Source organism: Cotesia typhae, unplaced genomic scaffold (assembly GCF_013202065.1).
Source record: "Cotesia typhae breed Kobodo isofemale line unplaced genomic scaffold, CoteBio_Ctyphae contig_59, whole genome shotgun sequence".
Lineage (NCBI taxonomy): Eukaryota > Metazoa > Arthropoda > Insecta > Hymenoptera > Braconidae > Cotesia > Cotesia typhae.
In genome coordinates this window covers 2966550-2980978 of record NW_027423761.1, presented here as the reverse complement: position 1 = coordinate 2980978, position 14429 = coordinate 2966550, and the positions used below count along the sequence as shown (strand labels likewise).

At 29.0% G+C, this 14429-nt stretch overlaps 1 protein-coding gene across 1 annotated transcript; it reads left to right on the top strand.

The window, feature by feature from the left end:
* The first annotated feature begins 621 nt into the window (after nt 1-621).
* On the top strand, nt 622-9756 carry LOC141532412 (uncharacterized). The gene is made up of 5 exons (XM_074250742.1): nt 622-720; nt 869-1155; nt 1333-1444; nt 3045-3270; nt 9425-9756. Exons 1-5 carry the CDS (start codon nt 622-624, stop codon nt 9754-9756), a joined length of 1056 nt encoding a protein of 351 aa, XP_074106843.1.
* The last annotated feature ends 4673 nt before the right edge of the window (nt 9757-14429 follow it).

Sequence of the window (14429 nt, the reverse complement as noted above, 5' to 3'; positions counted from 1 at the left end):
CTAATCAGCAAAAATACCAAAAATTGATTTAAAAATAACTTTTCTCAGTTTGCCATTGTTTTCATTTGATCGTAAATATAAGCACAAACAGAGGAATACAAAAAAAGTTCATATCTTATTAATTTCAGTTTCCATGTATCTACTTCAATTTCAGTAAATAATATTCAGAATTACTGCTTATCAAAGATTGTTCTTTAATATCGATTAAATTTTATTAAATAAATCAACTATTTTTAGTGATATAAACATAACTTTTCTCTAGTGTATATACTGAAGTTAATTAATCATTAATTTCCTTTTTTTAGCTATATCTCAGGAACCAAGTGTCAAGCAGGTTTCACAGCTCACATGCATTCTGATAGCTTACTAATTGACGTTTGGAATGATAATCACAACTGTAGAAGTTTCGAGGTAACTACCCGTACAAAAAAAAATTTTGTTTCCAGATGAACTTCAGATAGTGAAACAAATATGAACTTCCGCTGGAAATCCAGCGGACTTTCCGGAGGAATTTGAAAATTTTAATTTGCATATTGAGTTCTTCTACTCCAAAAAATATATTACCATAAAATTTTAAAGATCTTAAATGATAAGTCACTGTGAGTTTTACTAAAATAAGTCATGACTTATCATTTAAGATTCTCAAAATTTTGTGGGGATATATTTTTTGGAGTAGGAGAACTCAATATGCAAAATAAAATTTTCAAATTCCTCCGGAAAGTTCGCTGGATTCCCAGCGAAAGTTCATATTTGTTTCACTATCTGAAGTTCATCTGGAAACAAAATTTTTTTTTGTACGGGATATTTAAGGCGTATATTTTTATTAATTTCATGAAAAAAAGTTGTTAACCTTTATACTATTTAATAGCCTTCTTCAATTGCAACCGTAGAAACTAAAAAATTGAAAGTTGATGACAAAAGCCAAAAATTGATTGGATCAACATTCAACAGTTTTCAATCATTATTAACGTTCGTAAAACAGTTCCAAAAAGAAGAAAATGACATTTATATTACTCGAGATAGTCGAAAACTAACAAGTGATAACACACAAGATCCTACATACAATGCTGATTTAGAATATATTTATGTAAAATTTGGTTGTAAATTTGGTAAAGCAACTCATACTCCCAAAATAGATAAAGTGCGAAATACAAGGTAAATATATATAATTTTTAAATTCTCTATATAACTTACAGAAATAACTAGGATAGTATAAACAAATACATTCGTATATACATACTTTTCCAGTTAATTTAGTAAATTTACTTTTAATAAAGTCACTATTTGACCTAAATCATTATGTCTAAAGTAATTTGTCAAAATTTTTTGCAGTTCATACAAACTAGGATGTGAATTTTATATTTATGCACATATAACTAAAGACAAAAATTTATTGGAAATAACAAAAGTGAATTTGGAGCACATTAATCATGAAGACATTGAGGTAAACATTGTATTTATAGAGGAAGGGAGGGAGGGGGGGCAAAATGGGCCCCTTAAGAAAAATATTTTTAAATCCTTATTGTTTTTGTGTGGTTTTACTTTTTTTGAGTCCCTTGCCAAGTATTTGACCTCAATTTGCTATATTCATTGAAAATAAAAAATTGAAAATGTGAGGCAAAATGGGCCACATTCAGAAAATTTTTATAATAAGAGAATTTTCAGTTTCTTTCTCTTTTTTCTCTCTCGAACCATTCAACCGATTTAGACATCATTGGCAGCAATTAACGTAGTTTTTGTTGAGCTCTAAAAATCATCTTATTGAATCAGAAACGATCCAGGAATAAGTGTCAGAGTTATGTAAGAAAAACACTTAATCCCAAATATTTCATTCACGATATCTCCCGAACGAATCAACCGTTTTTAATCATGATTAAAACGTGGACATTAACACGTGCACGTTAACGGCAATCGACGCAGTATTTTAAATTATGCTTAAGAGCTGATTAGAATTTGGAATCGATGGATTTAACAGATTAAGAGTAATTGCAAAAAAACGATTTTTCGAAAATTTTATTTTCGCGATTATTCAAAATTTACCAGCCTGAATTACTTTAAATATTGTAAAATATCTAGGGCCAAAGAGACTCTTTCGATTGCTGTCAATCCCGTTCAAATCAGTCAAGCCGTTCAAAAGTGATGAAAGGTTTACCTTCATACAACCACATACACACACACACACACACACACACACACACACACACACACACACACACACACACACACACACACACATCGTAAAAATAATCAGGAAAGCTTCTGTAAAATAAATGTGAAGATAGTTTTCTATCAAAAAATATAGTTAATAATGCAGTTATTTATTAACTCGTGACCGAGTTCGTTCTTTGTATAATACACAAATTCTAAAAACGCGTTTAAATGAAAAATATTCATTGGTTTTCAAAGTCTAATCAGCCCATTTTACCTCCCAAATACTTTGGAAGTGAAAAATGTCGAGGGTTCATTCTGCCCCCAAATAGTTTTAGGCATAAAAAATTTTAGGGGGCTTATTTTGCCCCCCTCCCCTTCCTCTATTGAATACTTAAAAAACTACATTAAATTAAAATTTTTTGTTTTCTATACAACATCTGCATTTTATTTTACTTCAAGTGATGAAAAGTTGATCCCTAAACACAATATTTTTAATATGAACCCATATTTTGATGTATTATTCAATTGTTGTACCTCGATCTAAGCTTTATTAGTGGTACTTTTTCTTTTAATGAAAAAATGTTCTACTTGGAACAAAAATTAAAAATTTTTTTGATTTAACGGTCTTAAAGATTAGAAATAATATATTCATTATAGAAATTGATGATTTCACTAATTGAATCAGTACCAAAATTGAAGAAAGTATCAGTAATTGATACTTCCCCGCCACTAATGAGATCTTTTACCCTAGTATTATTAAATTTAAATATTCAGAGTAACGAATATTTATTTTAAATGTACTACATTTATTAGAACGAAGTGGTTTTTAGATGATTCTGTATTAATAGGTATATAAAAATAATTTACATAACATATATTATTTTTAATTTCAGGCGTTTATTGGGGATGTACCTGAAAACAGACGATTGTCTCCAGGAACCTATGAAATGGCATTAAACGCCATGGATTTAAATTGCTCCAAAAAATTGTTACAAAATAAAATAATGGATGATAAAAAGATTAATATTCGAACTAAAGATTTATCCAATATGCACCGAAAACATAAGGATTTGATGACTAATGATCTACAAGTTGTAGAAAGAATACTGAAATCTAAAGGTAAACTATTTATTATTACTGTTTATATGCCACGATTTTTCTTGGCATATTAAGGGGGTATTCTAGTCTACACGCAAAAAAAAATTGGGGCTGCCACATGATACATTCCTGTGGCAGCCACATGATATTTTCATGTGACAGCGACATGGCTTTCATGTGGCAGGCAATAATATTTAAACTCAGCAACAATAATTATCATAACAATAATAATCTATATTATTAAGAGAATAAAAAAATTTAGTCGCCAGAGTATTTATATGATAAAATGGGTTTATGGTTAAATTTAGTATCATTAGAAAAGTCTTGACCTGGAGTTGTCCCTATTCAAGCTTTCATATCATTCTTACCAATAGTCAATAGTATTTATTATGATAAGAATAAAGACTGCATTCGAAAATGCTCTATCTCTCGATACATAATCAAGCAATGACCTCGCATCTGGTGAACTGTTGCCATTTTTAACAATATAAGCTGATTCTAACTTTACACTCATTGAGATCTTTCATTTGAGTACCCACATCAACTTTTCATATATTTATATACATTATATATACGTAATACATATTATGTATATATGAAAAATATATCAAAAATGCATGTGGGTACTCAAATAAAAGCTCTTGATGAGTGTAACACCGGGATGCGCTTATATCTTAAAAATGTCAATAATTAAGAAATTACCTTGTATCTAGTGAATTATTGACAATTTTAAAGATACAAGCTCACTCCGACATTACACTCATCGAGACCTTTCATTTGAGTACTCACATCAACTTTTCATATATTTATATATATTATATATTATATATATGTACATATGAAAAATATATCAAAAATGCATGTGGGTACTCAAATGAAAGCTCTTAATGAGTGTAACATCGGGATGAGCTTATATCTTCAAAAATGTCAATAATTAACAAATTACCTTGTATCTAGTGAATTATTGACATTTTTAAAGATATAAGCTCATTCCGACATTACACTCATTGAGAGCTTTTATTTGAGTACTCACATGCATTTCAATATATTTTCATATATGCATATACAGGGTGTCTCTGAAGTGGCGGGAGTAATTGTTGGGGTCGATAGAGAAAAAAATACTGAATCGAAAGTTCCTGAGCCAAAAATTTTTTTGGGCCATAGAATTTGAGTTATGAATTAAAAACGATAGCCAATCAGAAGCGCGCTATTCGAGAAATGAAAATGAGCGGGGAAGTAGAGGAGACGCGAGAGTGAGATGCTGCAATAGCAGCTTACTCGCTCACACAAAGCCGAGCATGAGAGGGGATTGTGACGCTATGAGCCGAGTACGTAAGTGTGAATGAGTGGATGTATGAGGTCGCAAGCGGACGGCTTAATGTATGAGTGTGTGTCCGTGTATCGCAGCATTATTGGAGGCGTTGTAACGCTGAATTAAAGCTAACCGGGTACTCTAAGACAGAGGAAAAATTTTAATTTTTATTTTTATTCGAAAAAATTTAATAAAAAAATAAAAAGGCCCAAGATTTAACCAGACCCACAGAAACGGAGAGTAAATTTTTAATTCTCATTTATTTTGCTGGGGATTATTTTCAAATACAAAAAAAAAAAAAAAAGCTAAGATTCAACTGGAATCCAAAAAGAGATGGATGAAAAAAAATTTTATTTTTATTTTTAATCAGCAAAATTATTTTTCTTTAAAAAAGAGCCCAATCTCGACTGGAGCAAGAAAAAATGATTGAAAAATTTTATTATTAATTTTCAATCAACAAAATTATTATAAAAAAATAAATGGGCCCAAGTCTCAACCGGACCCAAACAAACGGATAAAAATTTTTATTACTTACTTAATTTGCTGGAAATTATCTTTAAAAACGAAGAAAATTCCCAAGACTCGATCGGACCCAAAAAAATAATTAAAAGAATTTTTTCCTTATTTTCAATCACCAAAATCATGTTTCTTCAAAAAAGGCCCAATCTCAACCGGACTAGAAGAAACTGATTGAAAAATTTTATTTTTTTATTATTAATCGAGAAAATTATTTTGAAAAAAAAATAGGGCCCAGAATCAACCGGACAAACAATGGACTTGAGTTTAATTTTTTTCTTAATTTATAATTTGACATTCTACCTGTTAATTCACCGATAGATAATTCTAATAAAAATATCAAAATTATTCGGACTTGAGTTCAATTTTTTTCTTAATTTATAATTTGACACTCTACCTGTTAATTCACTGATAGATAATTCTAATAAAAATATCAAAATTATTCGGACTTGAGTTCAATTTTTTTCTTAATTTATAATTTGACATTCTACCTGTTAATTCACTGATAGATAATTCTATTAAAAATATCAAAATTATTCGGACTTGAGTTCAATTTTTTTTTAATTTATCATTTGACATTTCGCTTGTTGATTAAGTGATTAATAATTTTAATAATAATATCAAAATTATCAGGACTCGAGAGCGATTTTTTTTTTAGTATATTTTTTTACATTTTACCTGTCAATTAACTGATAAATAATTTCAATTAAAATATCAAAATTATTCGGACTTGAGTTCAATTTTTTTTTTTAATTTATTAGTTGACATTTTACTTGTTAATTAACTGATAAATAATTTTAATAAAAATATCAAAATTATCAGGACTCGAGAGCGATTTTTTTCAATTCCTTATTTGACATTTTACCTGTCAATTAATTAAAAAATAATTTTAATTAAAATATCAAAATTATTGGGACTTGAGTTCAATGTTTGTTTTAATTTATTTTTTGACATTTTACCTGACGATTAATTGAAAAATTATTTTACAGAATAATTCCCAGCAAAATAAATGAGAAATGAAAGTTTTCCATCCGTTTGGTTGGGTCCGGTTGAGTCTTGGGCAATTCCTTCTGTTTTCAAAAATTATTCCGAGCATAAGAAATAAGTAATAAAAATTTTCTATCTGTTCGTTTTGGTCCGGTTGAGTCTGGGGCCTATTTTCTTTTTTGAAATAATTTTGTCAATTAATAATTGATAATAAATTTTTCAATCAGTTTTTTATCGTCTTGTCAAGATTAGGCTGATTTTTGTTCAATAAATTTTTGTTTGTTATTGAAAAGAGAAAATAAATTTTTTTGCATTCTTCTATTCTTGGCTCTGGTCGAGTCTTGGGCATTTTTTTCGTTTTTAAAAATAATTCCTAGCAAAATGAATGGGAAATAAAAGTTTTCGATCCGTTTGTTTGGGTCCGATTGAGTCTGGGGCCTATTAATTTTTTTAAGAATAATGTTGTTAATTAATAATTGATAATAAAATTTTTCAATCAGTTATTCGAAGTCTGTTTGAGATTGGGCCTTTCTTTTCAAGGAAAATTAATCTTGGTGATCAAGTAATAAAAAATTTCTATCCGTTTATTTGGGTCCTGCTGCGTCTTGGGTCTATTTTTTTTTTTCTTAATAATTTAGTTAATTAATATTTAGAAATAAAATTTTTCGATTTATCTTTTTCGGGTCCGGTCGAGTCTTGGGCAATTTTTTTGTTTCGAAAAATAATTCCCAACAAAAAAAACAGGAATAAAAGTTTTCTTTCCGTTTGTTTGGGTCCAGTTAAGTCTGGGGCCTATTTTCTTTTTTAAAAATTTTGTTGATTAAAAATTCATTATAAAACTTTTCAATTATTTTTCTTGCTCCAGTCGAGATCAGGCCCTTTTTCAAAGGAAAATAATTTTGCTGATTAAAAATAGAAAAACAAAGATTTTCAATTTATTTTATTTCGGGTCTGGTCGAGTCTAGGGCATTTTTATCGTTTTCAAAAATAATTTCCTGCAAAATAAATAAGTAATAAAAATTATTTATCCGTTTGTTTGGGTCCAGTTGAGTCTAGGGCCTCATTTGTTTTTTTAATTAGTTTTGATGATCAACAATAAAAATAAAATTTTTGGATCATTTTTTCTGGGTCCGGTCGAAATTGAGCCTTTTATTATAAAAAAGTTAATTATGATGATTAAAAATGAATAGTAAAATTTTTTTATTCATCTCCCTTTCGGTCTGATGGAGTCTTGGGCATTTTTTCGTTTTTAAAGATAATTTCCAGCAAATTAAGTAAGTAATAAAAATTTTCTATCCGTTTGTTTAAGTCCGGTTAAGTCTGTGGCTTATTTTCTTTTTTAAATAATATTTGATTAATAATAAAAATAAAATTTTTTAATTAGTTTCTCTTAGTCTGTTTGAGATTGGGCCTTGTTTCGAAAAGAAATTAATTTGGCTGATTGAAAATGAAAACAAAATTTTTCAATTTATTTTTTTTTTTGGGTCCGGTCGAGTCTTGGGCGATTTTCTTCGTTTTTTAAAATAATTCCCATCAAAATAAATAAGTAATTAAAACTATCTATCTGTTTGTTTGGGTCCGGTTGAGTCTGCGGACTATTTTTTTTTTTTAAATAATTTTGTTGATTGAAAATTAATAATAAAATTTTTTAATCATTTTTTTTCTCCAGTCGAGATTGGGCCTTTTTTTTAAAAGAAACAATTTTGCTGATTGAAAATAAGGAAAAAATTTTTGTACTGTTATTTTTTTTTTGGATCCGATCGAGTCTTGGGCATTTTTTCGTTTTTAAAGATAATTTCCAGCAAATTAAGTAAGTAATAAAAATTTTTATCCGTTTGTTTGGGTCCGGTTGAGACTTGGGCCCATTTATTTTTTTATAATAATTTTGTTGATTGAAAATTAATAATAAAATTTTTCAATCATTTTTCTTGCTCCAGTCGAGATTGGGCTCTTTTTTAAAGAAAAATAATTTTGCTGATTAAAAATAAAAATAAAATTTTTTCATCCATCTCTTTTTGGATTCCAGTTGAATCTTAGCCTTTTTTTTTTTTTTGTATTTGAAAATAATCCCCAGCAAAATAAATGAGAATTAAAAATTTACTCTCCGTTTCTGTGGGTCTGGTTAAATCTTGGGCCTTTTTATTTTTTTTATTAAATTTTTTCGAATAAAAATAAAAATTAAAATTTTTTCCTCTGTCTTAGAGTACCCGGTTAGCTTTAATTCAGCGTTACAACGCCTCCAATAATGCTGCGATACACGGACACACACTCATACATTAAGCCGTCCGCTTGCGACCTCATACATCCACTCATTCACACTTACGTACTCGGCTCATAGCGTCACAATCCCCTCTCATGCTCGGCTTTGTGTGAGCGAGTAAGCTGCTATTGCAGCATCTCACTCTCGCGTCTCCTCTACTTCCCCGCTCATTTTCATTTCTCGAATAGCGCGCTTCTGATTGGCTATCGTTTTTAATTCATAACTCAAATTCTATGGCCCAAAAAAATTTTTGGCTCAGGAACTTTCGATTCAGTATTTTTTTCTCTATCGACCCCAACAATTACTCCCGCCACTTCAGAGACACCCTGTATATAATATATATATAAAAAGTTGATGTGGGTACTTAAATGAAAGATCTCGATAAGTGTAAAGTCAGGATGAGCGTATATCGTTAAAAATGGCAATAGTTCACCAGATGCAAGGTCATTGCTTGATTATGTATCTAGAGATAGAGCATTTTCGAATGCATCCTTAATTCTTATCGTAATAAACACTGTTGACTATTGATGAGAATTATATGAAACCTTGAAAAGGCACAACTCCAGGTCAAAACTCTTCCAATGATACAAAATTCAACCATATTAATCCATTTTATCATATAAATACACGGGCTATAAAATTTTTCTTATTCCATGAAAATATCATGTGGCTGCTACAGGAAAATTATGTGGCAGCCACAAGAAAATATCATGTGGCAGTCACATGAAAATCTTGTGGCAGCCCCAATTTTTTTTTGCGTGTAGGAGGGTTGGAATAGAGGTCATGTTCACGTACCAATTTCTTGAGATCTTACCCCCCCCCCCTCCTCGACACTTCATCAGCTGCTAATTTTTTGAATTTTCAACTTTTTTAATTTTTTTCTGTACACTTGTAATGTTAATAAATAACTTATACAAAAATGTGTAGTAAAAATATTGATTGCCTTTTTTTTACGGCACGTCAAAAAATTACCTGAAATTCATGCTTCTAGACTAGAATACCCCCTTAATGTCGTATCTAATCATTCATTAACTTTTCGATGGTTTTTTTTTTCTTTTTTTTTTTTGTATCAAAAATTTAATATCATTCATTTTTTCTAGGTGCAGATGTTCATATTCTTCATAAGAATAATGAATATCAAGGTTTATACTTTTCTACCGCTGATATGAGGTCATCACTGAAAGCATGGCCAGATATTGTATTTCTTGATGGAACGTATAAAGTTTTTAATACTAATTTATCTTTAATGATATTACTTGTAGAAGATTCGAATGGACTTAGTGAAGTAGCTGGGATTGGTTTATTAGCACATGAGGACTATTTATCGATGAAGTGGTTTTTGAATACGGTGAAAAATGAAAATGAAGAGGCTTGCAATAATATCAAATGTTTTATGACAGATAAAGATATGACAGAGCGAAAAAAGTATTAAAAGAATTATTCCCTAACTCACTTTTACAAATATGTCGATTTCACGTTTTAAAAATATTTTCAACTCAAATAACAACCAAAAATATGAACATTACCAGTGATCAAAAAGATTTTTGTCTGTCCCTACTCACTAAAATTGTATACAGTACATCAGAAGCCGAATATAATGATTATTACGTTATGTTATCAAAAGAAGCACCTCTTCAGGTTGTTAAATATTTTAACGATAATTGGCATATTAATAGAAAAGAATGGTGCACTTATTTAATGGAAAAAAATTTGGGCAATTATTCGAATAATAGATTAGAGTCACTCAATGGAAAAGTTAAAGATGAGATTGGTTTGAATAATTACATAAGTAGTTTTATAGTAGCTTTTTTCAAATGGCTTTCTAGTCATAACCGTAATAATGACTTCAAAGCTTCCAAAAATTTTATTAAAATACAACTTCCTGCAAATAACTTTACTGAGTGGGAAAAACTGTATTTGAATTATTTGACAATAAAAGCTTTTGAGTATGTTCAGACTGAGCTTAAGTATCATAATCACATTACGTTTTGGAATGAAAATAATGTAGAAAATACTATTAATCCAGATAATATCGAAGAGAAATATATTATAATGTGTAAATATATTATGATGTGTAAATCACTCGTGATAACTACCACATGCAAAAGTTGTCAATGTCCTCACTGGTTAACATTGTCTTTACCTTGTCGACATATTTTTTTGATCAGAAAGAATTATGGTATTTCATTATTTTCGGAAGAATTGTGTGCGACACGATGGACAAAAAGTTATTACCGATCAACTCAGAGATCATTTCGAAGATTAAAAGAGGAAACTGTTGAAGTCACAGAAACTCAAGTTTCTCAGGTTGTTACATCCGGAGAGAATATCGATAGCAGGGTAGAATTACAAAAGCAGTTGAAATATATAATAAATGATATAACTCATACCATGAGCTTAAATTGTGCTCAAAATTTTGAAAATAAAATGAAAATTCTCAGTGACATAAGTTCTTCTTTTATAAAAGGATCAGATATTGAAATTAGAAAGGTAGTTCCATCTTTGACTACTATTAAAAATAAGTTGCGAGGTACGATGGTAACAGAATCAAAAGTAAAGTCAGTTTTTCAAAAACGAAAAATAATCAAATCATTAACCGATAAAATTTTTGAGTCATCAAATAACTGGTTATTAAATAATTGGAAGTCTAAATTACAAACTTTAAAAGAAATAGATAATTTTTGGAGACAATCTATTGAAGTAGAAGTACTTGAAAAACAAAACAAAATAGCTGCAGCTGCTATTGAAAACTCTAATTCTAAAAAAATTAACAATGGTGGGCAAGCAATCAAACTTGATTATGATTGTAAAGTTTCTGACGTAAATATACCTGTGAAAGTAAACACTCGAGGTCGCCCAAAAGGAGCATTGTTAACTGTTATAGGAGTTCCAAAGAAGAAACGTAAGTTAAGTACTTTTCGGAAAAAGTAATTATGAACAAGCCACTGTTTTATTAAATTGGTTGCAATTACCTGATATAGTTATTGATAACGTCTTGAGAAATGAGTACATTATTAAATATGAAGATATCTCTAAAATTTGTACAGTTGAAAACCTCGAAAATGGCTTCACACATACATCTGTGAATTTCAATGTTCTTAAAAACTATTTTGATGAAACAAGTTTCGAAACTCTTGTGCAAACAGTCGAAAATAAGAAAAAAAGTAATGTTAGCTATTGTAACAGTTGTAAAGGAACATTTTTAAAAGATACTAAGGTAAAATTTGTATGCTGTGATAATTGCTTAAACTATTATCATTCTAATTGTGTCTTCTTAAAAGAAATCTTCAACGTTCTTGGTTTTGTGCTAAATGTGAGGAAAAATTTAAACAAAAAGTTGAGATTAATAATGAAGATTGAAATAAAAGAATATTTAATACAAAATAATAATTTCGACATATACATATAATAACTACGTTAAATCTTATTTTATTTTACAGGATCTTCATACTGTATTGTTATTACTTTTTTTACATGTCAGTGCGAAATTTCACTGAATATAGCTAATGTAACTATTTCTAAACAGGTCATGCAGCTTCATATACTATTAGTTAAAAAATTTATATTTCTTCATAATTTTGAGATATACCGTATGGAATTAAAAAATTAAAAAAAAAAAAAAAAAAACAAGCAATTGTAATTTACACAAAACTCTTAAATAATTGCAGCAAAAATAATCACAAAGTAATATGCTGAAAAAAAAATAATCATTAACAAATTTTTTTCTTCTGTTATTTTATTTTTCAATTTCTGGGTATTGTTTTGTACTCTGGTTGTGCTAATTTGAGTTCTAATGCTGCGAGTTTAATTTTCTAAATCAATTTGAATGAACAAATAGTTTGTTGTTTTAAAAACTATTTATAACTAGAAGATATTATTTGTGTGTACTTGGACGTAAAAAGTTTTTCTTTTAATCATTAAAAGAAAAATATTAGTTTTTAGTGTTCCCATAATTAATGGACGGAACGAAGAAAGTTATTGTATTATGAGTGTTGTCAAAACCAATAAAAATTCGTAAATCTCCGTATAAACACGGAGTCGTACATACAAAACTGAAACTCTGATAAGTTTACAAAAATAACGCCGTAATTATACGGCTCCGTATGCATACGACTCCGTATGCGTACGACTTGAAAAAATTTAAATTTCCCGGGCACGTAATTTTTCAAGTCCGTATGTATAACACTCCGTATATACGCGGCTCCGTTTAAATACGAGTCCGTTTGTGTACGTCTCCGTATGCGTACGACTTAAAAATTTGAATTTCCCCGGGTCTTTAAGGTTGTCCGTATGCGTACGGAGCCGTATGTGAACGGATCCGTATCTCCCAGTCGCCGTACCTTTAGCCACGTCCATATAATATACACTTGCTATATAACTCGATAGGTATAAACTTACACTGGCTCCAACTTTCTACAGCACTAATATCTGTAGTAATATTTAGTCGCTGATATAAAATTATCATAAACTAAAATATCCCTAAATTAATATTCGGCGGACTCCGTTTATCAACGGTTCTCAATCATATTAACTCTGTTAACATAAATCATAAATTTCTTATATAATAAATTATGACGGGTTTAATTTACCAATAAATCTTTTCCATAGTGACTCAAAGTAAAAAAGCAAAATTTAGTATATAACAGTAATATCATTTGTTTTGAAATTACAATGCTGAGATTTATTACCGTTTGAAACTTGGTATCGTTTATTGTTATTTCGCTTCATCAATATAGTATCATAAGCAATCATTAGTATCAAACTAATTCAATAAAAAATTCGAATGTCATTAAACAAACCTGTTTTAAACATCAATTCGAAGCAAGTACGGTTGTTACAATAATCATTCGACTTTAAGTTATAGCGGCAACAATTTGCAGTTGGTACATTCTCAGATTGAAATTACCTAGCGGTTAGGACAAAAACAGTGCACCCGACATCACACTATATAGTATACTATAAAAAAATGGCTCTCTTAAGTTGGCGGGGGGTAATTGATTTTTTATTAATTTTTTTGGCTAATTCAATTGTTCTTTAACTGTTCTTCAATGTTTGATCAAAAATTTCTTTTGTTCGTTTTTAGTTTTTTTTTTTTAATTTTCAAAAATTGACTCTCAAGTTAGCACTAAATATTGATTTTCTCACTTTTTTTTTTTTTTTTTTTTAATATTTTTTAATTTTTTATTCATTGTTCTTTTAAAAAAACATTTGTTCGTCCTTCGTTATCCTGTAATTTAATAATAAACTTTTTTTATTCTCAGCCAATTTATTTTCACCGCGCATGCGCAAAGGTCATTCGAACCGTAAGTAACCCGGCAATCTTTAAATGAGAATTATTTGTAAATTATCGTTATATCCAAGGGACATAAAAAGTTTTCTATTAATATTTTTTAGGATTTAAGTTGATAATTATTATCTTAAATATACGTATTGCACGTCTTTAGTACACGTACCAAATAATTTTTTTTATTTCATCACTATTTAATGATACTCAAAGCAGCAGACCTTAATATTTTTAACTTCATTTAAAAAACTAGTTCTACGAAAATATTTTTTAAAAATTTCTCTTGTAGCTTCTATAAAAATTATTGAGTGTCTATTAGATCCAATATCTAATATCGTAGATATTTACTGATACCGAAATCAGCAAACACCTGATAATTTTTTTCAGAATTTTATAACAAATCAATTATAATAAATATCACGTAGATGTTATTCATTGGCATGCTTGCTCTTTAAATTATTTGAAACTGGTCAACCAAAATTTCTGCGTGATCTCTTCCATGAAGTTGATGCTGACGTAAGACAATCTGGTGGATTGTTAGCGAAAAATAATAATGTCACTTTTAAAATGCCAAACTTTGCTACCACTTTATTTGAGCATTCATTCATCGTAACTGCTATTCGAACTTGGCAAGAACTACCAGCTGACATCATAAACTCGCAATCCATCGAAATTTTCAAAAATAAAGCCTTTACTTATTTTGTGAATCTTGAAACAATGAATTAATAATTTCTACTTAGTATTATATAGACTTATTAATTTAGTTTAATAATTTAAACTATAATTTATATTCTAATTGTAAATTAAAATCATAAATAAAT

What these genes read in the sequence shown, in the direction of transcription:
- LOC141532412 (XM_074250742.1), top strand. Translation starts at nt 622, where the DNA reads ATGACTTATCATTTAAGATTCTCAAAATTTTGTGGGGATATATTTTTT. An exon ending in TTTTCAAATTCCTCCGGAAA is followed by an intron (nt 721 to 868) that starts GTTCGCTGGATT and finishes ACTATTTAATAG; the next exon opens with CCTTCTTCAATTGCAACCGT. An exon ending in GATAAAGTGCGAAATACAAG is followed by an intron (nt 1,156 to 1,332) that starts GTAAATATATAT and finishes AATTTTTTGCAG; the next exon opens with TTCATACAAACTAGGATGTG.